The sequence below is a fragment of the Podarcis muralis genome, chromosome 2 (genome assembly GCF_964188315.1).
Source record: "Podarcis muralis chromosome 2, rPodMur119.hap1.1, whole genome shotgun sequence".
Classification (NCBI taxonomy): domain Eukaryota; kingdom Metazoa; phylum Chordata; class Lepidosauria; order Squamata; family Lacertidae; genus Podarcis; species Podarcis muralis.
In genome coordinates this window covers 30923770-30951511 of record NC_135656.1, presented here as the reverse complement: position 1 = coordinate 30951511, position 27742 = coordinate 30923770, and the positions used below count along the sequence as shown (strand labels likewise).

General features: G+C 41.0%; 1 protein-coding gene across 1 annotated transcript; it reads left to right on the top strand.

Moving 5' to 3' along the window:
* The first annotated feature begins 1682 nt into the window (after positions 1-1682).
* On the top strand, positions 1683-27742 carry LOC114589199 (autocrine proliferation repressor protein A-like). The gene is made up of 13 exons (XM_077920153.1): positions 1683-2441; positions 3802-3976; positions 13652-13700; positions 14653-14862; positions 15088-15174; positions 15308-15397; positions 17929-18058; positions 20407-20527; positions 21262-21397; positions 23148-23236; positions 24154-24226; positions 25092-25157; positions 26205-27742. Exons 1-13 carry the CDS (start codon positions 2258-2260, stop codon positions 26322-26324), a joined length of 1530 nt encoding a protein of 509 aa, XP_077776279.1. The 5' UTR covers positions 1683-2257; the 3' UTR covers positions 26325-27742.

Below are 27742 nucleotides of genomic sequence, written 5' to 3'. Positions count from 1 at the left end.
TTGTGTTCAGTTAAGGATGGATACACCAAGGTGCAAGTAATCCTGTTACCTGACTATACCTACCTGGACTTAAATACGCAATGAGGTAGTGACCTCAGTCTTAAATTTGGGTGTACGCATGAGACCCTGTTCTAGCTCTTGTGCACTTAGAGTGCTTCCAGACTGTTGATGTTTTTGGCTTGAGATTCAATCACATACCAGCAAATTCAGGTTGTACAATTACAGCTGATTTGGTGTTGCTGTGTGACTGCTTAGAGTTTTTATTAAAATTCCACCCTTTGTGATAAGGTAAGTGATTGGGATTGCACGGGGAATTGTAGGATATCATTTGATTAATGCAATGTCATTTAATCTCCCTGCAAACAAATCAGAAATTTGAAATGGAAGAGGAACGAGGTAAAGAATGCATTACTAAATTGACAAAAAATGGGTTATAATATATAGATCGAACAGTGGGAGCATATGTGGACTAAAGGGTTAAAATACATATTGTGTTATGATTTAAAAGAGATTTTTTTTTTACAAAATGACATACTGTTGTTATCTAACTCCTGAGAAGTTATTTAGAATGTATAAAAATGTTCCAAGTGTACAGTATGTTGGAAATGTCAAGAACATGAAGGTGGATCTGTAGAAAAAGCTAAAAAAAATGGATAAAAATACATACATTGATACAGAAGATTTTGAAGGTTAATATTCAACTGAAACCAGAGCTCTTCCTGTTGGGACTAATAAATATGCAACAAGAAAGAGAATCAGGAAGATAATCGCAATATATGGAGGGTATGGAGTTATGCAACCCCTGAGCCAAGGAAATACGGTAAGTTGCGTGGCAAGGTCCCAAACCCTCCAGGAAGTGGAATAAAGACACACGAAACAGTATTTTAGGTTAATGGGCAAAAAAGGCCGCAACTTTATTGGTTACAGAATGTGAGTGGTATTGGCTTAGGCATTGGAACTGACCGAGCAGGGAGAAAAGGAACATGTCCTCGGCCGCGGGCAGTTTAAATAGCCCGCGCCACGCCCCTGGACCGTCCGGATTGGACAGCCTTGGGATGACGTGGCAGAGGACCAACCAATTGTGCAGGGGCTATCCTAGAGTGGCTGGGGCAACCCAGCCAAATGGGCAGGGTATAACAACAACTGTTGTTGTTGTTGTTGCTGCCATGGAATAGGATGCCCCTATTTTCATCAGAAACTAGGGACATCCTATTTTGTATAGTTATTCCTCCTCACGAAGAAGTGGGAGGAGAGAAGGCCAAAAATTAGACCTATGTGCATATGGGTGGACATGCATAGCACGGGAATTGCCTTAAATATATCATTGAAAGGGCATTTGGGAATACAGAAAAGAGCAAGCAAAATGATCAAGGCACTGGAGCCCTTCTGACATTTGGGGCCTCTTAGTTTATAGTAGAATAAAGGGGGCATGAGAGGCATGTATACATTATGACTAGTGTGGTGATGGCTTTAAAAGGTATTACACAAATGGCTATCATTGGCTACTAGTCATGATGCAGGCAAACAACAGTTCATGTCCTGCTTGTGTGGGCTTCCACTCTGGTTGGCTACTGTGAAAAATAGGCCACTGCACTTGATAGATCTTTGGTCTGATCCACCAGGACTCTTCTCATGGTCATAATAATTCATGGATATTTAAAAAAATTATGGTAAGGGTCTTAAAACATGCTGAGAAAACAAGTAATTAAAGGGAGACTGGACTACCACCACTTCAGATGAAGTTGAGCATTTGCTGCTAATTAGTTCCTCAAAACATTTCCCCCTCCATTCTCGAAGGAAGCTGTGAGTTGTTAACTGGGAGATGTCATTCTGCCATTTTGAAATGCTCTTTTTCAAAAAGTGCATAGGGGGGAGGGTGAACCAATGTTGCAAGTGAAACAGAGCAGATACAGGCCTCAGTTTGGCTACAGGCCTGAATTGATAAGTGGGAGGGTGCTTTGTGACTGGAAGACAATAAAGAATAACTGGCAGACTTACTTCCTGCGCTCATTAGATCAATCTGCATAAATGCTGTCTTGGCCATGTGATTCAGGGCCCTCCCTGCTACAAGACTTATATAAATACTGGAGAAAGTTGTTGTGACATTCATGGAAAGAACAGCTCTAGATGAAAGCTTTGGCATACATCACCAAGCCTTGTGGAACTTTCCTGCTGGGAGCAACTGTGATCTGAAGTGGGAGAAGTGCTGCTGAACAAAGTCAGATACCTCTTTCAAGGCAACTATACCTGCTTGACCATGTATGCTGCTTTCTCTCTTCTCCTCCTGGCAGCCTGCCTGCCCTCTGGATGGATGCAGACAGCCCTGGATGACTACGTCAAGCAGTATGACCCTCACTACAACTACACTGTCACGAAGAAGGAAGACAGGCCTGGCGTGACCGTCTATACCGTCAACATGACCTCCCTGAAGTGGCAGAATGGTGAGAGCAGCAGTTTTGAAATACGGAGGAAGGCATTTCCGCTGTGCCCTTTTTCTTTGTGGAGGATGAGAGGGAACCTAAACCAGGGAGGTGGCTGCTGGGTGGGTGTGATCCGCTCTGTGGGTGGTAAGGAAACATGAACCAGGATAACTCAGTTGGTTAGAGTGTGTTGCAGATAACGCCAAGGTTGCAGGTTTGAGCCTCATACAGGACAGCTGCATATTCCAACATTGCAGAGAGTTGGACTAGACTAGATTATCCTCAGGGCCCCTTCCAACTCTGCAATTCTATGATTCCATGAGCAGCAGTAGGTAATCGTTGGGTCTGCCTGTGGCTGGCTATGGAAGGGGAAACTGAATCATTTTTGAGACCCTAACAGGAATCCAATATATGAGTTTTAAACAGCCATAAATATTGGAGAGTTCTTGCAAAGTAAGGAGAATGTCTCGTCTTTCCAGTCTGCTCTCAACTTGCTTAGGGGAGGTGGCCAGAGGTAACACAGCTTAGGGTAGATGGAAGTTGTTCTCCTGATGGTCATCCTAGCTTGCGTGCAGTCTTTGCTCAAAGCTGCCCTCTCTTCAGTCTTCTTTGCTAAATGGCCCAACTCGTCAGCGAGATCCTCCTTTAACTCATTCATTTCCAAAAAGGGCACGTGAAAGCATCCTTAACATTCAGTGAATTCTCTGTCAAAGAACACATGCATCTGTAATAAATTAGGCAAAACGGGAGCAAAAATAATATACTGGTAATTGAAAACAAAAACAACAACACACCCTTCAAGAACTTTACAAAACAAAAACAAATAACAACCAATACAAACCACCCCATTGAATCCTGGGAAGTGTAGTTTGTTAAGGGTGCTGGGAATTGTACTTCTTTAAGGGGTAAACTATAGTTCCCAGGACTCTTTGAGGGAGAAAAATTATGATTTCATTGTGCTTTAAATGTATGGTGTGAATACAGCCCTCAGCAGGGCACAGCAAGAGTGGCAATTACAAACTGGGGGGGGGGGGGGATTCAGTAGTTGTCTCACAAATGAAAGGAGTTCCAGTGTGAATTCCAACCTGGGAGTGAGGGACAATGGCAGAAGTAACCGCTTCTTGAATGGGAAGATGGTGACCCCAACTTAAGGGCGGAAAACCTGTGACCATCCAGATGTTGCTGAATAACAACTCCTGTCATTCCTGACCATTGGCTACAACTGCTGGGACTCATAGAAGTTGGAGCCCAACAACATCGATGCCCTAATGAACTTTATCGTTGTCAGGGGGAGTCTAGTGTCTTTGCTTTAGTTTCTTCATTGCTAACTCTCTCTTTCCTTTGTATTAACTAAATATCAGTTCTGTGTGTCTGTTTTCAGATTCTGAAGTGGACCGATCAATCTGGTGGCATACGGTGACCATTGCTGTGTCAAAGAACCAAAGGATAAAGGATTCATGTTTGCTGCTGATTGGGAATGGAAGAAATGATATTGCTCTTGATATCCCGGACTTAACTCCTGATGATGCCATTAATGCAGCAACATCTACTGGGTCGTAAGTAAAGTGAAGGGTCACTGCGCATGTCATTAGTTCTACTGTGTTCAGTTCAGACTATTAAGGGAATTAGTAGCCCTACTAGGATAGAGAACTGAGCCAGATGTACGTGCTGGAGGACTGTACCTTAGAACAAACTTTCCTGGGGTGTGGGGTGATGAAGGGAATTAGAGGCATGCATCAGATTCAGAGATATCCTGATTCCAGGAAGGATGTCTCGGGAAGATACAGTACTGGGTTTGCCTGAAGTGAAGCTAGACATATGTGAGGTGCAAATGTCAACAGTAGGACCCCTGAATTGCCTCATAGTGCCTTGGCAATTCAGACATACAAAGACAGAACACTGCAGGAAAGTGTCTACTAAAGGCTAAACTAAATGTCTCTAAGCTTATCATATAAATAATAACACCAGTGTGAGTTGAAAGCAAAGGGAGAGCTCTTTTGTAATGGAAAGATCATTGTTTAAAGGTGCCTAGCATATAAACATCCCTGGATCTATTTCTCAGATATTTGGCTGGTATCTTACCCAAAGACACCTCTCCCATTGCAATTTGTAGACTAACTGTCCACAAAACACTAGGTTGGATGAAGTGATTCCTTTTTTTACCCACCCCAAAACAACGATAGCTGCCAATGCACCTATTCTCCTTAAATGTGGTAGTGTTGGTGCCTTCAGAAGTGGTGACCTTGCCAGCAAATTTCATCTAATTCTAGGCGACCCCCTAGCGGAATAATGACTCAAGACAATGTGCTGTGGGATTAAAATTTTCCCCAACTTTATTAAGTTTCAGATGTAGGGAGACCTTGGCTCAGGCATTGGCCGTTTATCCTTCCCAGTCCCCAGCTGGGGCTCTGGGGGACACCAGGGTTATCTAGAATGTGTAGGGATTGGGCTGGCTCTGGAGAACATATGTTCAAGCAGAGAGCCCGCCCCCGGTTTTGTTACCATCGCAGGGGAAAGCAATGACAACCTCTCGGCGTATGGCCAATGCCTCCCCTCAAGACCCCTTTAATGGGGAACCCTGGGATCACCGCCACAAGGGGGGCATGGGTCACCGCTTCACCCCCCCCCCCCAATTTAGGAAGATAGACTAAATGATTCTGCCCAAGGCCTGAAACCGCCAAAGTTGTGACGTTTTGCTATGGGAAAGGCAAAACCTGCCAATGCAGGCCTTTCAACGGCGACCATGACGTAGCAGCGCGCACATACCTGTGGAGAAGAGGTTAACCTGCAAAAGAAGACTTAACTGAGGGAGGGGAGGGTGGGAGAAGCTCTGGAGCCAACTGACGCTTCGCAGGTAAGATTCACCTTCTGCTGTGTGGGCAGGGCAGTCCCTCCCCTTACCTGGCCGATCCCCTGGCAATGCCTCCCCAGGCAGGATTGGGCGATTGGCTGAGGTAGGCGGAGACCTCCAGGTATCCAGCCTAAGGTGGGTGAAGCCAGCCCAAACTACCGGGAGCCGCAATAGGATCCGGGGGGCTGCGCTCGACCACATTTGATGTGTGGAGCGGTCATTTTTTAAAAGTCACACTTTGGAGGGGCTTTTATTCCTGCAAATTTCTGTCAAAAGAATAAAAGTTATACCCATTTTTGAAATTTCTCAGTTGGGAAAAGGGACAGGGAGAGCAAACAAACTGGAACTAGATGGGCCCTGAGCTAAATTAGGCAGCTTAAGAAGTGGGCAGTTTTCTGAAGAACTAGATCAAGATATGAGCCAAATGTTGCAGTTGGTGCCATCCCTACTGAGAACTGGACAGAAGCACAATACAAATGAAAGCATCTCTGAGGGTGTTTTTGTAGCAAACATTTCCTTTGGTGATGAAACCATACAGAGGTGTTTTGTTGTCTGTCTGCATACGTCACAATGTCTCCTGAATTGCTGCTGTGAGGAGTGAAGTGTGAAGTGATGACCTTATTGGAAATGAGTTACATTGGCAATGCATTATGAATAGTATGCCTAAATTTTTATGTGCATGTTGACAAGAGAGACAAGGGCGCAGCAAACAGCAATGCAGGCTTGTAAGTTAATGTCGTAACAAGATATATTTTAAATATCCCGGACTTCCAGGTTAGCGCGATCGGCTAATGGCGGATTCCCTCCGAGCTCCGGAGGGAATCGGCTCTGCTGGAGACGGGTCCTGCCGCGGCGACGACGCGGGGACCCTTAGAAACCGCAGGCACTGAAGCCTGCGGACTTGGTGACTCGGCGGGCACCTTAAGCGCCCCCCCCGACCCACGAAGAAGCCTTTTTAAAGGCTTCGGAGAGGTTACGGAGAGTGGCGTGGTGCTGTGAGTAAACCGCTACTTCAGTGGAGTGAAGCCGCGAGCCATGGCCGGAGAGCGCTGACTTTTTTCCTTGAAAATTCGGACTGGAAAAGAATCAACCCGTGAGTAGAACGGAATTGGAATTAAAAAATTTTTTCCCTTTGAATTCGGTACGACCGGGGGATGTGCTAAAAGGAAGTCTGCACCCCCCTTCCTGCAGATGATCTAAAGCAAGAATTGGATAACTAAGGTGGAGAGACCATTCCTCTCCTTGTGAGATAAAAGATATTAATTTCACGATTGGCAGAAGAAGTTTTGTCTGGAGGATAAGTGCTGAATTTTAGAAGTTGCTGTGTAACCCCCCCCCCCAGACCCCGGGAGCGTCCTGCGAGCGAGCCTGGTGAGGAGACATAAGGAGTTTGACAGCTGTTGAGGAGCTGTCAAACGAGTTGTCAAAGGTAGAAAGACTTGCTATTTACTATCTTTGCGGATTAAGTGTGCTACATTTAAACTTAAGTTGTGGGAAACAAAGAAGAAATAAATAACAAGGTAACGGACTGTTGGAAAGGATTATTAAGTAACCAGAATCCCTCTAGGGGGAATTCTGAGACATTACAATGGCTGCAGATGGAAAATTACAGGCCGAGCTTGAAAAAATGTTCTTTCTCGTGGGAAAATTACAAGACCAGAGTACAGCTATGGCTAGAAGGATTGCGACCTTGAATTCTAAAGTAAGCAATTCTGTTGACTGTGTTAAGGATTTGACTGGAAAAATTCTGCAGCCGAATCAGAAGAGATATTGTCAGAAACTGAGGAGAGGGAAGAAGGAGCGGAAAAAGTGCAGGTGGAAATGACCAACCAGAAGCCTATAATTGTGGAATACAAGGAAAGTAAGATGTGGTCTATGAAAATTTGGATGGAAGCTAAGAATGAAGAATGGAGTGATCTTCTTTTGGGGAGATCGGAAGATTCATGGATTATAACTTTGCTTAAGACGAAAGAGGGAGCCTCAGGGACATTTGGAATATTTGGGCTGAAAAGAAGCAAGAATTATGATTGGGGCTCCACTTTTGAACATGGAGGACTGGTTGGAAGAAACTTTGATTTTACAGAGATAGAGCTCCTTCGAGACCTGCTGACCAACATAAAGGGCTACCAACAAAATCGGCAGAGAGGGACTGACAGAGACTTGAAGGCCTCGGACGTGAGAAATCCAGGCTAAGAACTGTCATTATGGACAATTATTCTTTTTTTGGATGGGACTGAAACCGGGAAAGGGGGGGGTGAGAGTAGAACTTTAAGAACTTTTATGTTTTTTGGTGTTTAGTTATCATGATCAATAATTAATATAAAAAGGGGAAATTTGTGGAAGGGAATCTGGGTCGACCTTAGAAAAGGATGTAATGTTTATAATAGTTGTGTATAAGTTAAATTTGGCTAATTAAGAAGAACCAAGTTAAAAAATGATAATAATATTGTAAGGATGAGAGATAAGAACTTGCTGAGCTAACTATTGGAACTGGGATGCATGAGGGGGGGTGAGGGGAAGTCAGGGAAAGTGGTTAAGAAAGTAAGGATTTGAAATTATACATGTTTGTTTTTGTCCTTGTGTGTTTGTGCTGTCTATATAAAATGTGAAAAACCCAATAAAAATTTATATATATAAAAAAGATATATTTTAAATATCCCTACCATTAAAGACAAATAAGCTTGAGGTGTGATATGTTTGCAGCCTGTGAGTGCAATTGGAGGAGAAAATATTGTGTGCTAAATGGCTAGATAATAAAGCAGTTAAAAATAAAGTTAATAGTCTAAAGGTGATCTAACCCAATTCACTGTATTCAAGAAAGTTTCTCTATGCTCATTCTATCACATTAAAATCCTTTAAGAAACTATGATGACCATGATTTACTGTTAATTAAAACAGCGCCAACATAACAGCATATTCATAAAATCTCTGCGTCCTCTGTGCAGAGTGTAATATAGAGTGTGCCTTGATTTAATGACTAGGCCATAAGCTGCCTGGAACTGCAGACTCTGGTATCTTTGACATCACGTCTGTAGACTAGAGGGCATTTGCTTGGGTTGATGTTCTTTTTTTTTTTTATAATAAATTTTTATTAGTTTTCCATAAATAAAGAAAAAACAAAGCAAAAACATAAACATAAACAAACACAAAATCGACTTCCCCATACCACCCCTTTTCTGCATTCTTGTTTCTAGATTTTTCAGCAACCCTCTGATAATAAACTTGATTATATTTCATAAATTTAGCTTCTGTTAGTTATTAATACAACTGTAGTTCTTTATCTCTTATAACTCTGAGCCCCTAATTTTCCAAATTACAACAGTTTTTGAGATAAACTTTAAATTTGTTCCAATCTTCATCCACCGCCTCTTTCCCCCGGTCTCGAATTCTGCCAGTCATCTCTGCCAATCCCATATAATCGATCACCTTCGTCTGCCATTCTTCCAACGTGGGTAAATCTTGCATCTTCCAATACTTTGCTAGAAGAATTCTTGCTGCTGTAGTGGCATACATAAAAAATATCCTATCCTTCTTTGGCACCATTTGGCCCACCATGCCCAAGAGAAAGGCTTCTGGTTTTTTAACAAAGGTTCTCTTCAGAACTTTTTGTATTTCATTATAGATCATTTCCCAGAAAGCCTTAATCTTCGGGCAGGTCCACCAAAGGTGATAGAAAGTTCCCTCCGTTTCATTACACTTCCAACACTTGCTGTTGGGCAAATGATAGATCTTTGCTAACTTAGCAGGAGTCATGTACCACCTGTAGATCATTTTCATAATGTTTTCTCTTAAGGCATTACATGCCGTAAATTTAACACCAGTGGTCCATAACTGCTCCCAGTCAGCAAGCTCAATGTCATGCCCAATATCCTGTGCCCATTTAATCATACTGGATTTCACCATTTCATCTTGAGTATTCCATTTCAACAGCAAGTTGTACATTCTTGACAAGTTTTTAGTATTGGGTTCTAACAGTTCTGTTTCTAGTTTTGACTTCTCCACTTGGAAGCCTTTCTTTCTGTCCTGTTTGAATACTTCATTTATCTGTCGATAATGTAACCAATCTCTCACCTTAAACTTCAGTTTCTCATAACTCTGCAATTTTACATTTTCACCATCTTGTTCTATAATTTCAAAATATTTAGGCCAATTAGAACCCATATTCAATTTTTTCACCTCTTTTGCTTCCATTGGTGACAGCCACCTGGGGGTTCTACTTTCAAACAGATCTTTATACCTTATCCAAACATTATACAAAGCTTTCCTCACCATATGGTTCTTAAAACCTTTATGCAGTTTTACCTTGTCATACCATATATATGCATGCCAACCAAATCTGTTATCAAATCCATCAAGATCCAAAATGTCTGTATTCTCGAGGAGCAGCCAATCTTTCAGCCAGCAAAACGCTGCTGATTCATAGTAAAGTCTTAAGTCCGGCAGGGCAAAACCCCCTCTATCTTTTGCATCTGTTAATGTCTTAAATTTTATTCTTGGCTTTTTGCCCTGCCAAACAAATTTCGATATGTCTTTCTGCCACCTCTTGAAACAGTCCATCTTGTCTATTATTTGTAATGTCTGAAACAAAAATAACATTCTAGGCAATACATTCATTTTGATAACAGCAATTCTGCCTAACAAGGAAAGTTTCAGCCTTGACCATATGTCTAAATCTTTCTTAACTTCTGTCCAACATTTATCATAATTGTCTTTAAAAAGATTCACATTTTTCGCTGTCAAATTCACCCCCAAGTACTTCACTTTTTTTGCTATCTCCAAACCTGTTTCATTCTGGAATGTCTCTTTTTCTTCATTTGTTAGATTTTTCTCCAAGACTTTAGTTTTTTGTTTGTTCAATTTAAATCCTGCAACTTGACCAAATGTCTCGATCAGTTCTAAAACTCTTTTTGTACTAGTGTTTGGCTGCTGCAAAGTCAAAACTAGGTCATCTGCAAATGCCCTTAGTTTATACTCTCTCACTCCGACCTGAATTCCTTTAACCAACTGGTCCTTTCTAATCATATTTAACAAAACTTCCAGGACCAGTATGAAAAGTAGAGGGGAAATAGGGCATCCCTGTCGTGTTCCTTTCTCTATAGCTATCTCTTCCGTTACCACATTATTCACAATTAGCTTTGCCTTCTGCTCAGAGTAAATTGCACCTATACCATTTTCAAAACCTTGGCCTACCCCCATCCCTTGGAGATTCTTTTTCATGAAACTCCAACAAATATTGTCAAAGGCTTTCTCCGCGTCCACAAAAATCAAAACCGCTTTTCTGTTAATGTTCATTTCCAGCAGTTCCACAATGTCTATTATGTTCCTCACATTGTCAGACATGTGTCTTCCCGGGAGAAAGCCAGTTTGATCCTTATGAATCTCACCTATCAATACTTTCTTCAGTCTTTTTGCTAAAATGTCTGCAAAAATTTTGTAATCCACATTTAGTAATGATATCGGGCGGTAGTTCTTAACCTGATTCTTTTCAGTCTCGGTCTTTGGTATAAGTGAGATAAAAGCCTCTTTCCACGTTTCAGGTGCCTTTTTCCCCTCCAGTATTTCGTTGCAGACTTCTTTCAATGGTTGCACTAAACATTCTCTCAAAGCTTTATAATATCTGGCCGTCAATCCATCTGGTCCTGGAGACTTTCCCAGTTGTGCCTTTTGAATGGCCTCCTCTATTTCTTGTTCTGTTATTTTCTCATTCAAAATCAACTTGCCCTGTTCTGAAATTTTCGGTAGTCCATGATTTTTAAGAAATTCTTCTATTTCTTGTTCGTTCACTGGCCCTTGTGTGTATAATTTCCTAAAAAAACTTTGGAAACAATTACTTATCTCATTTGGCTTATGAATATTCTTTCCCTCTATCTCCAAACAGGTAACTGTGTTCAATTTTTGCCTCTTTTTCAATTGCCATGCAAGGAGCTTCCCACATTTGTCTGCTGACTCAAAAGTCCTTTGTCTCATTTGTTTAATTTTCCATTCTATCTCTTGATTTGTCAATTCCATATATTGCGTCTGGTAATATTTTATCTCTCTCAAAATTTCTTGAGACTTTGGTTTTGACCTCAGTTTCTTTTCTCCTTCCTTCATTTTTTCTAAAATTCTTTCTTTCCTTTCATTTTGCTTTTTCCTCTTGATTGAATTCTGTTGTATCAGGAAGCCTCTCATCACGGCTTTACTCGCGTCCCAAATTGTTCTTTTTTCAACATCTGTTCTCAAATTTATCTCAAAGTAATCTTTCAATGTCTTTAGGGCCTTTTTACAGAATTCTTCATCTCTAAATAAGGAGTCATTCATTCTCCATCTAAAGGATCCAGTTGTTGTCATTTTCATTTCCATCTTTACAGCATTATGGTCGGAGCAGGTTTTTGGGCAGATTTCTACTTTTTTAATCTTTGTAGCCATCACACTAGATACCCAGATTTGATCAATTCTTGTCCATGTCATTTTAGATTCCGAGAAAAAAGTTCCCTCTCTCTCGAGAGGATTCTTTGTTCTCCAAATGTCAATCAGGTCCATATTTTCCGTCATCTCGAAGAAAGTCTTTGGTAGTCTTCCTTCTTTAGATATTGTCTGTCTTTGTGCCTTATCCATATTTGTAGAAACCACTCCGTTCATGTCCCCCATCATTATTATTTTGCAGTCGAGATAATCTAGTAAAGTCTCATGCAGCTTCTTAAAAAATTCTGCCTTCCCATCATTTGGTGCATATATTCCAATTATCAAATATTTTTCCCCCTGGATCTGTACTTCAATTGCCAGATATCTTCCTTCTTCATCCTTAAATTTTAATTTTGGGTCCAATTTTTCTTTTGCATAAATCACTACTCCTCTCTTTTTTACTTTATCGGAAGATATAAATTCTTGTCCTAATCTTTTGTTCACCAACAGTTTCCTGTGTGCTCTGGTTATATGAGTTTCCTGTAGACATATCAGATCCAGTTGTTCCCTTTTCAAGATGTGAAAAACTTGTCGTTTTTTTCTGGGATGGTTCAAACCATTGCAATTCCAGCTTAGAAGTTGCAGAGACATTTTGTTTGTTAGATGTTTGATCCTCCGACTGCTCCAAGCTTTTCTTCCTCTTCAGTTGGCAGTTGTGGTAGTCCAAATGATAGATTTGCAATGTCCGTTAGCCCTCCTCCTTCTGGTGTTAATCCTTGTCCTTCTTTTGCCGGGTCCACCGTACCTTTCTGTAGGTCCTCTAGGTTTCTCTCCAAGAAGTACTCTTTCTCCTGTACTGTTCTTATTCTTACTTTCTTCCCTTTGTAGTTAAAGGACAACCCCTGTGGAAATTCCCACCTGAAGGGTATAAAGTTCTTCCTCAACAAATTGGCAAGGTCTCTGTAAAAGGTCCTCACTTCCAAGATGTATTTAGGGATGTCCTTAAAGATTTGGACTTGAATGTTTCCAATCACCAAAGCTTTTTGATAGTGAAGGTTCAGTATCTTGTCTCTTTCCTCTTTGGTTCTAAAGGTGATCAGACAATCCCTTGACTTCTTGCTTTGCTTTCTACCAAGTCTGAAAGCAGTTGTTATCTCTACTTCATCTTCCTCCAGATCTCCTTGCCAATTTTCCAGAATTGCCTCTGTGAGAAATTCCGCCAGATTGTCCTCTTCTTTCTCTGGAACCTGTCTTAATTTCAGATTCCGTTCTTTCCGTTGTAATTCCAGTAAGGAGAGGGCCGCTTCATGCTCATTCACCTTTTTCTCAATCGGCACAAGTCTTTCCTGTGTCTCACCTGCAACAGATTTCGCACTCTCTGCAATTTTCCTCGTTTCTGAAGATTCCTGAATCCGTCTATTTATAGATTCTGTATTTGTTGCCACTGATGTAGTGTTCAAATCCAATCTTGCTGTAAGTTCTGTCAATTTCTTTGAATAAGCTTGAGGTGTGATTCAATTTCTTTGAATAAGCTTGAGGTGTGATATGTTTGCAGCCTGTGAGTGCAATTGGAGGAGAAAATATTGTGTGCTAAATGGCTAGATAATAAAGCAGTTAAAAATAAAGTTAATAGTCTAAAGGTGATCTAACCCAATTCACTGTATTCAAGAAAGTTTCTCTATGCTCATTCTATCACATTAAAATCCTTTAAGAAACTATGATGACCATGATTTACTGTTAATTAAAACAGCGCCAACATAACAGCATATTCATAAAATCTCTGCGTCCTCTGTGCAGAGTGTAATATAGAGTGTGCCTTGATTTAATGACTAGGCCATAAGCTGCCTGGAACTGCAGACTCTGGTATCTTTGACATCACGTCTGTAGACTAGAGGGCATTTGCTTGGGTTGATGTTCTTTTTCAAGAAGCATGAATCACTTTCACTGCCTTTGAAGAACTGAAACTGTTGACTAATACTTTGCTTTGTCTCTGAAGTTGTGCAGCTCTTGTGCAGCAGATCCCAAACCAGCCAATCACCTATCATGTAAGTCCTGTTTGATTCCCCCCCCACACACACACACATACTGGGAACTCCCCAAACCCTTTTCTAAATTCTCATCTAAGAGTTTCACAGAAGGAATTTGTTGGGTGAAAGGGGAGGACAAATCTTTGAATTGTGGTTTCTCTCCGTTTTTCATTTTTTCTTAAATTCATCTTTCCACATCATTTTGTGGTTTAGTTCTTGCTGTGTTTGTTTTTTTAAGTCTCATGAAATTTCACCAGCATTTTATTGCAAATTTATCCTGATGTACCCATTCTTGTATGAAATTTCATGTAATGCACACATTTTTGAAAGCCCTCAATCCTCAGTGTTATGCATTTTGTATGCTATTTCCACTAATAAAGTATTTAGTATTAATTGCTTTTCATGCATGATCTCAACACAGTTAATAAAAAATATGCTAAAAACAGTTTAAAACAATACAGAGAACAGCAGACGCATTTAGACACACAATCCAATTCAAAATAATGTCTTTGTTTCTAAAAAGTACAGACAGTGAGTGTCTGTCATCCTGCACACAATTCAGAAAAGTGTGAATTTTGATGGATAGCAGTGTTTTGGTTTTTGTGTAGCTGGGGAAAGACTTGGCTGGCACACTGTTCTACCAGAGGCTTCCATGACAGATTTTTTTTTCTCCTAATACACTCTATTGAGGAGGGCATTTACTTTCACAGAGAAAAATCCAATAGAAGTCTACAGTTTGTTAAAGAACTATTCTTTATAACAAAGTGTAAATTTCTGAGAAGAAATTGCCATTCCATTTGCAAAAGTGTTCAAAATACTAGAATTAAAATAAATTGTCCCTAGCACTGTATCTCAAAGATGTGTGTAAATCAAAGAAATACAGAGCATTTAAAGGGGGTGGGGAGTAACATGTTTGGGAATGCTGGGCTCACTAAAAAACCCATTAATGTTTCATCCACTTTGCCTCTAGAAATACCCCATTGAAAGATGCAAGAACAGCTTGGAAAATGATGAACTGTTTTGCTCATGGTGGAAGTTCATGAATGATGAGACTGCAGGGCCAGATGTGCTGATTTTGTTCCCAATGGTCAAGGTAACTCTGGCTTCCCGGAGGCCACTCCCACTCACCAGTCTGGAAGCCACATTCTGGGTTAGTTGTAGTTTCCAAGTTACCTGTCAGTGAGATTTATTCATTCTGTTTTTAGAATGACTCATCAGTTGGTGATGAGTACTGTTTCTCACATTAATACACTGTGTGCCCCCTCAGTATTACTTTTGCAGATTAGCATGGGGCTCCGTTAAAGCTCTGAAGACAAACCTTCTGGTGATGACGTTATCATTATGCCATGCCAACAAGTATCTCCTTTGAATTCCAGAGGATGTAATCCTTTTCTCTTGTGTACAGGCCATGGACACTGTAACAGATTTACTACTGAAAGAATCTGGTGGGATGATGAACATCACAAAGTTCTCTTTGATAGGTGCTTCTAAGGTATGTATGAAGTGCAGGCCTGTGCTCCTTTGACATTTCCTGTACATTGTTTTCTTTTTGTTTCTTCTGCACTTGCCATTCTCCGGCTCCCAGTGCACCTTTGCAACCTCATTCTTTTCTCTCCTTATGGCAGCGTGGCTGGACTGCCTGGCTTGCGGCAGCTGTGGATGGAAGAGTTGTGTCCTTTACTCCACTTGTATTTGATCTTTTGAATATCATTAAGGTGAGAATCCAGTTTCTTCACAGTAGGAAAGAGTAGAGAACGGCATGGTTCTTCCCAATAACATGCCAATAGTATTGACTTCAGATGCAGAGATTATGCTACCCTGGGCAACTTCACTGCTCGTTCATGTATATACCACCTTTTCAATAAAATGTTCTGTGGGGGGAATGGGGGTCTCCTGAAAAGAAAAATAAATAAAATAAAAATAAAATGTCCAAGGATGCTCACAAAGCAGCATTAAAACACAATAAAAATCAATGCAGTCCCTTACATTTGATAGGCTAGGTATCTGAAGAAGTGTGCATGCACACGAAAGTGCATACCAAGAACTAACTTAGTTGGTCTTTAAGGTGCTACTGGAAGGAATTTTTTTCGATTTGATAGGCTGTGCAGGATATCCTTCACAACCTCTAACTCAGCTGCAGGCTGAAGCTTACAGAGATCTTGAAGACTACACACACACACACACACACACACACACACACACTATTTATAAGGAATGTACCCTACCTGTCTGTAATGGGATGATGAGCTGCTTGTGCATAAAATGCAAGTCCCTCAGAGTTTGGTCAAGTCCTCAAACCTCTGCCTACGACGGAGCCCCTCCAGCATGGCTCCGTCAGTCGCTAGCAGAATCCGAAAGTGGTCTCTTACGGAATCTCTTCCAGCATAAAAGCTCCTTAACGGAAACACGTCTTCTGGACTCTCGGCGTGACAGTTTCCGGCGAGGAGTGGGTGTCCCTATAGGAGGTCTTGAAACCTCCCCACTGTTTTCGCTGGAAGTGTCTCTGAGCCATCCCTCCGACTCACTTTCCCCTGGAGCCCCTCCTCTCCCCCTGCTGGTTCCCTCTTCAGCTGCTAAGTCTGTCTCAACCTCAGGGAGCCCTTCCACCTCCTGTCTTTCCGATGGCAGTTCCCTGACACTGTCTAATAAAAAGCCCCTAATGTGGCCCTGAACTAGATTTATAGATAGGTATAAATATAGATAAATACAAGAGAATCAGAATATTTTCCCAAAGAACTGGGGGTTAAAAAACAGCAAAATGCAGCTTTCTCCCAAACCTGGAAAAATTAAAATATATTTACTAGAAGGCTAAGAGAGAGAGAGAGAACCATACACCTGAGGAAGGGTACTCCACATTCTCAGCACGGTGCATCACTATTGAAAAGGCCCTGTCCTGTGTCCTCATCAACCACACTGCTGAAGACAAAGGGAAGCAAGTAAGGCCTTCAATAATTTTAGGGGATGGGCAGACTCATGAGTGAAGACTGTCCCTCAAATCATTTGACTCCAAACATTGCCTCATGAACTCAGACATCAGGTTATTGAGTGAGGGAAGAAAACTTTCCACAATAGCCACGATTGTGGAATCAGAAAATTAAATTCCACAATCCTGGCTATTATGCAGGGTGACCTGGGTGGTTTCAAGAACTAGAGTAACAGGGATTGTGTACAATCCAACAATAGTAAGAATGGCTACACAATAAATGTAAGGGAGATGCTATGTAGACAAAGCTGAGTATCATGACCAGCAGGTTAGGTACAAACAGCGCTAGTTTTCTAGAAAAAGAGATGCTGAAATTCACCATGAATGCCTCCTTTGGTCTTTTAAAATGGCAGTGGCATCCACTTGAGAGCCCTGGGTACAAATATCCATATTAAGATGTCATACTGAAATTTTCTGAATATTCTGGCCTATCAGTGGGATGGAAAGAGGTAGTTGTCAACTTAACCCAAATAAATAACCAGAAAGCCATGAGATAAACTAATATATAGATTTGTTGGGGCTCATCCAGACTTCCTTTTGTGCAATTTTTCTAGGTACAGGTGCAGTCTTTAAAGCACCATGTCCAAGCACTTTTCTTCCTTCTTTTTTTGCACCAAACTTCCCTGGGAAAACCCTTTTTTTACTACTGAATTGGAGCAAACGCCAATCCACAGAAAACCCAAATTGCTGTTTGTCCTGATTCAGCATTAAAGAGTGGGTTTTCGTGGGGGGGGGGGGAGTGGGGCAGGGAAAGTGCTCAGGCACTGCGCTTTATAGCATGGACCTATGACTAGAAAGCACAAGGCAAAGGGTAAGTGTGGATGAGCTCTTGGTCACTAGATACATAAAAAGTCTCCGAGCCATTTGTAGCATATTTAAAAGCGTACGTAAAATACATTAAAATATAAACACGTTTACACAAAAACATAAAATGCATAAAATATATATGGAACAACCCCTCCATAACAGTGGTAGAAATGTTAGGGAGCCCACATACAGCAAACAAAATTTTAGTACACTAAAAGAGGGTAAGCTTTTACATAGCACCTCAAAGATATCAGTAGAAGTATCAGGTAGACCTCATAATGGAATATTGCTGCTATGATGTAATTGCATGTCTTGTTTGGAATTTTATCAGCTTGGCCCTGCTAGATCTCGTGACTGTCCTCCATTTGATAGGACTTCAAGTTCTTAAGATATGATATGTGCTATGTGTGAAGTCATAGGTGTACACAGAACTCACTTCTGTCTGTTTTGCTGTAGAACTTGCACCATCAGTACCGAGCATACTGTGGCTGGTCATATACCATGGAGCCTGAATATGAGCTGAATATAACTCGGCAGATAGACACTACACGGTTCGAGAATCTAAATTCATATGTTGATCCTTATGGTGAGCAGTTCTTACCTTCTCAGACTTTTCTGATAAATGAAGCGCTAGGAGGGGAAAACATCCCCAGGGAAAAGGAGGTCATCATGCAGGGAGTTAAGGAGCAGATTTTCCCCATTCCTAAAAATGCCTGTATGCATCATAAAGGAATAGTCATAGGCCAGGCTCCCGTGGATTGCTGACATGGCCATAGATGAGAAAGGACCAGATTAATGGGGGCCAATGGATGGTTTCATAGAGGGAAGTAGAAAACTGATTGATCCATTGCTGCTTGTCTAATGGAATGAGCTGCCTTGTCCTCCCCTTGTGTGCTATTCTAGGGGTTATCCCAACCCCCATGAACCAATTTGGGGCAAATGAGAGAAGGAGAAGGGGAGAAGTCACATTCTTCTAGTGGATTTGCTTGGCTGTCTGCTGGTAGGACTGGTTAATTTAAGTTGTGATGTCTAGGATCTAGGAAAGCCAAACTGATGACTGCTTGAGGTATTCAGTCTGTGCAGATCTGGGGAACCCCCCTATTGCTTTCTTGATGACCTGGGGAACATAATACCAAAGATGCAAATGGCTAAACAGCATATATGCTACAGAATGGCTTCCTTTTCAACATTGTTTTGCTCTATGGTCTCAGTCATATTTTTGTTCCATCCTGCAAGGGAAGAATGAAGTTAGCAATGTCCCGTCTGTTCTGTATCTATAAAACCAGAGCCAATTCTGTTCTTTTGCAAGTCAGATTCCACCAAATACATAATTATTTCTTTTGTTGTCTACAATGGTGAATTTTTTTTCATATTTTTGTTGTAATTATTGTCACTATTGCTGCATGATTTCACACCATTTATTTCAGTGTATTCTATGCTTTTCCTGATAAGAGTGCCTGTTATGGTCAATTAAGACCACAGTCTTTCACACTTTTAAAGTATCTAAATTTTCTTAGTGGGTCGCCATTCTTCCTTCCTTCAGAGCAGCTAATGGCCCATCAATTAGTGGTCCCCCTGCAGGGTCCAAATATTAGCCATCCAGCTTTCAGAGGGGGTGAGAAGAGAAATGTTAAAATTAAATGGGAAAGATAAATCATGAAGATGAAGACATTGTGCAGATTATTCTCTTTTACTCACATTCAACACTTCCCCACCCCTCAGCCACAAACCTCTGCCAACCTCTTCTTCCCACCCTTGGACCCATTTTACTTTCCAAGCAGGCAAACATGGAAATGGCTGCCTACAAGATGGTCCAGATCTGCATTCAGATGTGACCCACACACTTCCTACACCCCACCCAGATGAAACCCACACATCTCCCACACACCCGTATTCACTGACAATATTCTAAGCAGAAACCACCAACATGCCAAATATAGTACCAAGTGCAGGGGAAAGGGAAGAGACCATCCGTCTGCTGACTTCTGAAGGTTGCCACCAGCCTCACCAAGCGGAAATCAGACATGATCAGTGCTATTTTTCAGGAGGTACTCATGGGTACACAGTACCAGCACCACTCCCCCCTCTTTGTTAAAAAGTGTGATATGTACTGTAACAACTTCATGGTGAGTACCGGCATCTATTTTTCTAGGGGGGAAAGCACTGAATGTGATGGACAAACGCTGGTGACACCCACCCTACCTTTTGGGGAGAGGGGAACAGTGGAGGGATGGGACACATTATTTGGAAGGAGGTTGGCTTCTTTAGGGCTAGATCCATTATTTTGTCATTCAACTATGCAATCAAACTGTTCACTGATTAGAGCCTTTTGCATGCTTTCCTTCAGCAACCTCCTTTAAATACATGCCCCCCAAGCTTTCAGCATCCCCCCTTTGTCCCCTTCCCCTTCCTTCTCTATCCTTCTTCCTGCATCATTCAGCTACTAGCATCATTAAACTACAGCAATCACGGTGGGGTTTTTTGTTCATTATTTTTTTTTTGCAGTTAAGAGGTATACAAATTTAGTTAAACAGTTAAAATATGAACATAAAGAAAGAATCAAACTGTGCAAAGGAAGTATCAAACTTATTGATTTTAATTGGGAAACAAACAATATACCAATTGCATTCACTTGACTGATTTAGGTTTCAGACCTCAGAGTATAGGGCGGTATATAAATTCTTTATATAAATAAAGAAGCCAAACAGACATACGAACTGCAGCAATTTCCACACCTTCCACATCTCTGTATCCTGTCCCCTGAACATATACACCTGTTTAGGGCTTTGTGGTCCTTACTCTGTTCGTATTATTTCCCATTACTCCTGTGCAATCTTGTTATCTTTTTATGATGATTTATGATAAAACAAGTAGTAATTACTTGAGAATTGCATGTTTTGCCCATTACTATAACATTTATTTTTCCTTCCCCAGCATATAATGAGCGATACTTAAACAAGTTTGTGTACATAATCATTGCAACAGGAGATGAAATTTTTTTACCCGATTATAGCCGAAATTTCTTTCCTCAGCTAGCAGCAAAAAAATATTTCCGGTAAGTTCATACTGGAAAAAATACAAAATTCTCTTTCTTAGATGAAGGGCAGAACCCATCCCGGTTGTTAGTTAGGCAACAGATAGTTTGAACTCCAGATTGGTAGTTTTGGGTGAAGAGAGATAATCTAAACTGAGGATTTATAGCTGATTCTGCCCTCTGTGGAGTGAGATCCTGATCAAATGGACACCAAGCAATCCATGCTGTGCAAAGCTAGCTTCTGCTATAAGATTTTAGAACCATTAAGAGAAGATGAAAGGCAATTTTGAAACAAATACAGTGGGAGTGTTTAAAAATAATCTCTACTGCTCTAAAACATTTCATTTGTTTTTACCTTCATTAATACCTAGCTCCTCATAGTTTTATTTGTGAGTAGGAGATCTATTTTGCCTTCTTCCCTCTGCTTCCCCCTTTTTTAAAAATCACATTTTACAAGACAATGTATTGTGTACGAACTTTTCTTAGTACCGTATATAATAAAATTGTAAAATTGTCATCATGCTGCAGTTTGTAGAAGTCATGCTAGTCTTCCTTCATCAAGCCTTCTTTTTCTATATGCTGGGTAACTTTGTCTTTAATAGGGTCCCCACCTGTTTTTCTTGTATATTTCTCTCTATGTGTATTTTCTTTTCAATGAGGGAAAAATCAGAAAGCTGTGATTAGATTGAACATGTCATCTTTGTCTAATGCAAGGAAGATATTTCTTTTTCAAAAACCTCTCTTTTACCCTGTAGGGCCATCCCAAACACTTTCCATGTGATTTCATTACGCCCACTGATTAGATTATCTATCTTGGACACGAGTATAGCCTTTTATCTCGCCACCATACAGAATCTGAGTATGCCCCAAGTTTCTTGGAACCTGACTGAGGTAAGAAAAAAATGATACTGTGTTACTGAATGACAGAAATAATTCAGGCATAACGCTTGTCTTATCACTTACATCAAGCCAGGAGCAATTAAGGAATCCTTAATTGATGGAAATTATAATGAAGTGTGATCCTTTACTAAGGACACTCCGTTGAGCTCAAGTTTCCGAGGAAGTTATCAGTATTTCAAACAGGTTGTTATGATTATAGGAAAATCAGTCTTGATTAATGTTGTCCTTCAACAACTGATTGGAACTGATTTAAATAATTATGACATTTGTCTGTTTTCAGAGTGTGGTTGGTTCACTTTCAGCTTTGCTAGTGAATATCAGAAAGTTGTGACATTTCCTTCTGGCCTCCTATCATTTTATTTTTTTAATTACTGTATCAGAATATGTGGTTCAGTAAATGTAACGTGAATATGCCCTTGGAAGCAAAGCACAAAGAAAAATTCCAGGGTCTTAATTTATTTGAAAGGTGTGGGTTGACTTTATGCAGGCTATGGCCTGAGACAGTCTTTTTTCACACAAGCCAACTGAATCAATAACTGCTGTCAAATTGAATATCCTTTGAAATCTTTGGAAGCTGCCTTGGAAGGGCCATAGCGCTGTGGTAGCGCATTTGCTCTGCAGGCAAAAGGTATTTGGTTCAATCCCTGGCATCCCCACATATGGCTAGGAGAGAATTCTACCTGAAATCACCTGAGAGCTGCAGCCAATCAGTGTAGACAATACTCAGCTAGATGGACCAATGGTCTAACTCTCAGAATCACAGAACTGTAGAGTTGGAAGGGACCCTAAGGGCCATCTTGCCCAACCCCCAGCAAGGAGGGGCTCTTGGGGGTGGCAGCCACACAGGACATTTCCTGCTGTGATTGATGGATTCCCATTAGCAACACATTGGAAAGTGAAACACACACACACACACACACACACACACACACACACTTCTTTTTATTGCATTTTAACTATTTGCTTCAAATTAAAGCAATAGATTTCACTCAAACTTTACTGCCAGGTACAAGGTGAACACAAACACACAGTCCCATGACTCCAAGGCAAGCAAAGATATAAGGAGTCTCTCCTGACACCCATTCTGACTGCCAGCTCCTGGCCAGGATCCCTATTTTGCAGGGACAGTCCAGGATTTACAGAAGCCATCCCAGTTTCTGATTTGATCCTGGACTGTCCTGCTTTTCCTTAGGACATCCCTATTTTCTTCAGAGAAATGTTGGAGGGTATGGAGTTGCACGACCCCTCAGCCAAAGAGCTAAGAAACTATACAACCTTTAGAAGACATCTGAAGGCAGCCCTGTATAGGGAAGTTTTTAAATGTTTAATTATGTTTTTATATATGTTGGAAGCCGCCCCGAGTGGCTGGGGCAACCCAGTCAGATGGGCGGGGTATAAATATAATAATTAATAATAAAATAGAATAGGCCATCCCTATTTTCACTGGAGAAATGTTGGAGGGTATGGGATCCCCCCCTAACCCCCCCCCTTTTTCAAACTGATAAAGGCAAAGGGACATCAGTAGCCATCGGGAGAAAGCAAGATACTCATATTTTGACTCCTGGCACCCTGCTTTGTGGATTTGAACTGAAAATTTTGTTGCCATGTAGAGAAGTGCCTGCTCAAGGAATAAGTCAGCTTCTTATACTCCTATAGGAAATTGTCTCCTGCAGACAGTAATAGCAATGCATAATAGCTTGAGGAGCACTTGATTTTTCTGTCCCATTCTCTCTCTTTCTAGACAGAAACCAAAGGTGTTATCTATCTATATACAGATCAGGTGCCTTCAGCAATTAAATGTTTCTTTGCTGACACTGGGAACTCTCAAAGGTAGGATTATTTAAGAAATAGTGTATATAATGTATTGATGCATAAAATGATATAAAAACATACAATGTTGATATAAACATACAGATAAGTAAGGATGGACAAATCTGTTAATTTGGGGTCACTTAGTTTCTGTTTTCTACAAATCTTATATTCACTTCTACTGCAATTTGCAATTAATTTTTTGCCAGCATTTTAATGCATATTTCTTCTAAAAAACACACATTCTTAACATGCAATTTTGACAAATGTACCTGTGCATTTATATGCACACTTCACCCTAATACATGCATTTCTGTGCACATTACTTTGCTTGAGAACTGCATTGCAAACTTCATGGACATGTGCATCTTGAAGGATGTCTATGTTTTGGTTTCCACATTATTTTTCAAAGTGTGGAACATGTAGGATCAGCTTTAAATCCCTACAAAGAAGCCATTGGGGGTGTTCTCTGCCTTGCAATATTTTCTCTCTGGCAAAAAAAGAAAAGAAAGCATTGCAATATTTTCTCTCTGGCAAAAAAAGAAAAGAAAGCATTGCAATATTTTCTCTCTGGCAAAAAAAGAAAAGAAAGCAATCTGAGTGCTCTTTCTGTCAGTGAACAGCGCCACAAAAAAATATAGTTTTTATTCTTTGCCAGAAATCCTTTTGTATGTTTTCAAACCTGCTAACCAAGGTTCAGAAGGGAATTCTCTGGGTGGGTTACTATGCTCTGAAACCTTTGGGATCAGGTTGACAATGTTAAAGGACCATCATAATGGTGAGTTGTCTTGCATAGTAAATAAACAGATTTTTTTATTTTCTATCAACAGAATTATCCCTTGTGCAGCAATAAGATGTTGCATTCTTGGTGGTACTTAACTCAAAAAAGTGGCTTCTTCAGTGTTCACCATTCCTCCTCTTTCCTATATAAATCACAGGCGAGACTTCAGGTGGTCCACGAGTGCTGGTTTACGAATCATACCTTGGTTTCCCTGTGCGGCTGAGAAAGTGGTAAGAGGGTTTGTGATTTAGGATTTCTCAATTTCTTCACACAGCTGAAGAGGCCAAGTCTCCCCACTCCAAACACGCACACACAAAACTGGGCTTCTGTTGTAGAGATATTGAATTTCCTTATATCTGCAAATTTGCTAAATGCTGGGGTCCCGTTCCCCCAGGATAGTACATTCATTTCAGACAATTGTGAGGTGTGTTGCACAGGATCCTGCTGGTTACTATTAGTGATTGGCTGCCCAAGAATGCCCATTGCTCTTGCTTTGCCCTTGGATGAGCAGAGGTTCATGTGCAACAGTCTGGAGAGACCCTGCTGTAACACAAATAGGATTCCTTCATTATCTGAGTTAGCTGGAACGTGGTCTTTCCCATGGGGGAGTCCATGGGATGGTTTCATTTCAAAGCCCAACAGAGCCAATTTCCATCTAGCATTGCCCAGGGAGATATGAGGAAAATAACATTTTCTTTATACCTCACTTCTAAAAACATCCATATACACCCCAAGGGCCATATAGAAAGTCTTCAGAGCCACATTTAGTCCCTGGGCCTGAGGCTCCTCTTCCCTGGTGTTTCTATCTATTCAAAACTTGAATAGGACAAGTTTCTATCTATTCAAAACTTGAAATGATTAAGGTTCACCTGGAAGAAAAGTGGGATCACCCTCCGCCCCATCCTGCCCACTGAGCACTGGCTCCATAGCTGTTCCTCTGTTGTCTTTCCTTGGAACAGTGGAACCAGGAACCTCACCTCACCTCAGTCTTCTCCAGATTCGTACTAATGAACGTTCTAGAATTTCTTAAGTGCAATGTGATGCAAGAACTCCTGTTCACTTCTCAGTGCCTTCTTCTATCTCATCTCTTTGCAGGAAAATGGTGTTTATATGGCAGAAATGAGCAAGCCACTATTGGGATGGAGAGGCTTTTTTATTGAGGTAAATATCAGCTCCATGGATTCTAGTATTTGATCCTCTCTCTCTCTCTCTCTCTCTCTCTCTCTCTCTCTCACACACACACACACACACACACACACACACACACACAATCTGGATGTACTGAGCACCAGGACTGATGGAATGTCATGTACGGACATTAGTACTAGACTGTTAAAGAAGGAATCAGGATAGACATCGTTGGTTTATGATTTTCAGATCACACATTGTCCACACCATTCCAGTACCAAATCTTCATCACCAACCCAAAAAAAGGTTGGCATTTGCAGCTTTTTCATTAAGTATGGCTTAGATGAAGCACTGCTAAAGCAGAGTGACTGTCTTCAGGGGCTATAAGCGGGAAATAGTTTTCCAAACCCCTGAACAGGCATTAAATTCACTGGATGGTGTAATCAAGCCATGGTTTCTTCTGCTTCATTCCTACATTTCTTGTAGCATGGAGAAAACAATACTGGTCTACATCACGTACCAGTGATCTCAGCTATTGGTTCCATCCCTTTCAAAATCAAGAATAATGGATATTTCTTTTCCCTGTTTGCATGTAAAAGAAAAAAATTGTCTTTGTAATTTTTTTAACAGTTTGGAGAGCTTTCTCATTTTGTTTCTGACAGTTTGAATGTTCACCTCAGGATTCAGATGAAGCTGTTATACAGCTTGTCTTTAGTGAGAAATTCTTTAGGTGCTATAAAACTATCTAGAAGACTCAAGGCAAAAACTGGAAGTACCAAATGCTTAGCTTGTCATTCAGTCTAGTTCACACATTTTATCCTTCTAAGAATGACCCATCAACTTTTGATTACCATGCCTGAAAGCTGGGTATTCATATATTACTTGAAACCAAGAGACAGAAAACTGCTGTGCAGCCAGCCACTTGAGAAAGCATGAAGTACTCTGCCCTAAGGCACTGATGTAAATGTAAGGCATAATAATTATTTCTTAGATATGCCTGTGCTATAAACTTTCAATGCACCCTCCATGCCATTTTTTTGCAATGGAACATACTGAGAAGAACTGCCATTTCTTTTCCAGGTAACTTTCCCAGGACCTGAGAACAAGCCACATGTTTTCACTTCAGAGGTTCACATTATCCCAGATACTTATCCATGTAAAGACTGCCAGGGAGAGGAGTGCTATGGAACACTGGTGTGACATCCACCAGCGATGCTGTGGCTCCTGCTGGGGAAGACATGAGATGCACCTAGAAAAACGTACAGAGGAGCAAGTGGGCAGAGAAAAAACCTTGTACAGAGAATACACAGGTTCAACCTCAGCTAAACTGAAATAGGTGTGGGATGGGGAATGTAATATCATGGGGCAGGTGAGAATGTCGGTCACAATCAGGAGACCTAAAGGACTAGCTATGGTGGCAATGGGAAATGGGTAGGAGGGTGGATGAATGAGAAATACAGGGCATGGGAGGAAGGGCTTCGCTCTGCAGAATTCTGAACAAGTAATGCAGCACAAGAAAGTGTGCCTTTGTAATCCCCAAATCTCTGGATCACAAGAAAGAAAAGCACTATCTTCTGTTAATCTTCACTGAAATTCTGTACAAGTATTGGAGCATTTAGTGCAGATTTAATTCACAACTCCTTAGCATGGATTTAAGATAGTTTAACTTCATAGACTTCAATGGGAACAAATAGCCTCTAATCTAAGTAATTGATTATAACTGGATTGTAAATCATTATGTAAAGTGACTGAATTTAAATTCCATGTGAGTCAGAGAACAAATGAGTGGCTTCTTTGGCTAGCTGTTATCTCTTCATTTTAGATTCCCTTCTGATGAATGGGGATAATAATAAAGTTGACTATATTTTTGTGGCAGAAGTGAAGCCACCTGCTGGGGATTTCATTGCCTGATCATTTCTTGCTGTTTTCTGTTTGTTTTCTGTTTGTTAACAAATAAAGGTTTTTCTGGCATTCCTACCATATTGCATTGGGTGACAATATCTTGTGTTCTGAAGTTGCATGCCTATTACAAGCAATGTCCTGCTGGAATACATGATTTGCCAGACAGTTTAGCAAGTTTGCAATTATAATCTCCACAGCATGGGAATACAGAACATGAAAGCAGGGCTACAAGCCAAAGGCCAGGCGGAACAATTCTGTCTTACAGGCCCTGCGGAAAGAAATCAGATCCTGCAGGGCCCTGGTCTCATGAGGCAGAGCGTTCCACCAGGCCGGAGCCAGAGTTGAAAAGGCCCTGGCTCTGGTTGAAGCCAATCTAACTTCCTTAGGGCCTGGGACCACTAGGGTGTTGCTATTTATGGACCTTGAGGCTCTCTGTGGGGCATACCGAGAGAGGCGGTCCCGTAGATACGAGGGTCCTAGGCCGTGAAGGGCTTTAAAGGTCAAAAGCAGCACCTTAAATCTGACCCTGTACTCTACAGGGCACAGAAATGTTTATATAGTTCAATTCTTCTGATTGGATCTGAATGCATGAATGGAGCAGGCCCCCTGAGACATCATTTACACAAGTTATATGGGAAAGGGTTGTCTGAAATTCCTTACTGTAGCATAGAATGGACATAGATACCTTGTTTGTGACCCTGAAATTGTATACACAC

What these genes read in the sequence shown, in the direction of transcription:
- LOC114589199 (XM_077920153.1), top strand. Translation starts at nt 2,258, where the DNA reads ATGTATGCTGCTTTCTCTCTTCTCCTCCTGGCAGCCTGCCTGCCCTCT. An exon ending in GACACTGGGAACTCTCAAAG is followed by an intron (nt 23,237 to 24,153) that starts GTAGGATTATTT and finishes TATAAATCACAG; the next exon opens with GCGAGACTTCAGGTGGTCCA. An exon ending in GGAGAGGCTTTTTTATTGAG is followed by an intron (nt 25,158 to 26,204) that starts GTAAATATCAGC and finishes TTTCTTTTCCAG; the next exon opens with GTAACTTTCCCAGGACCTGA.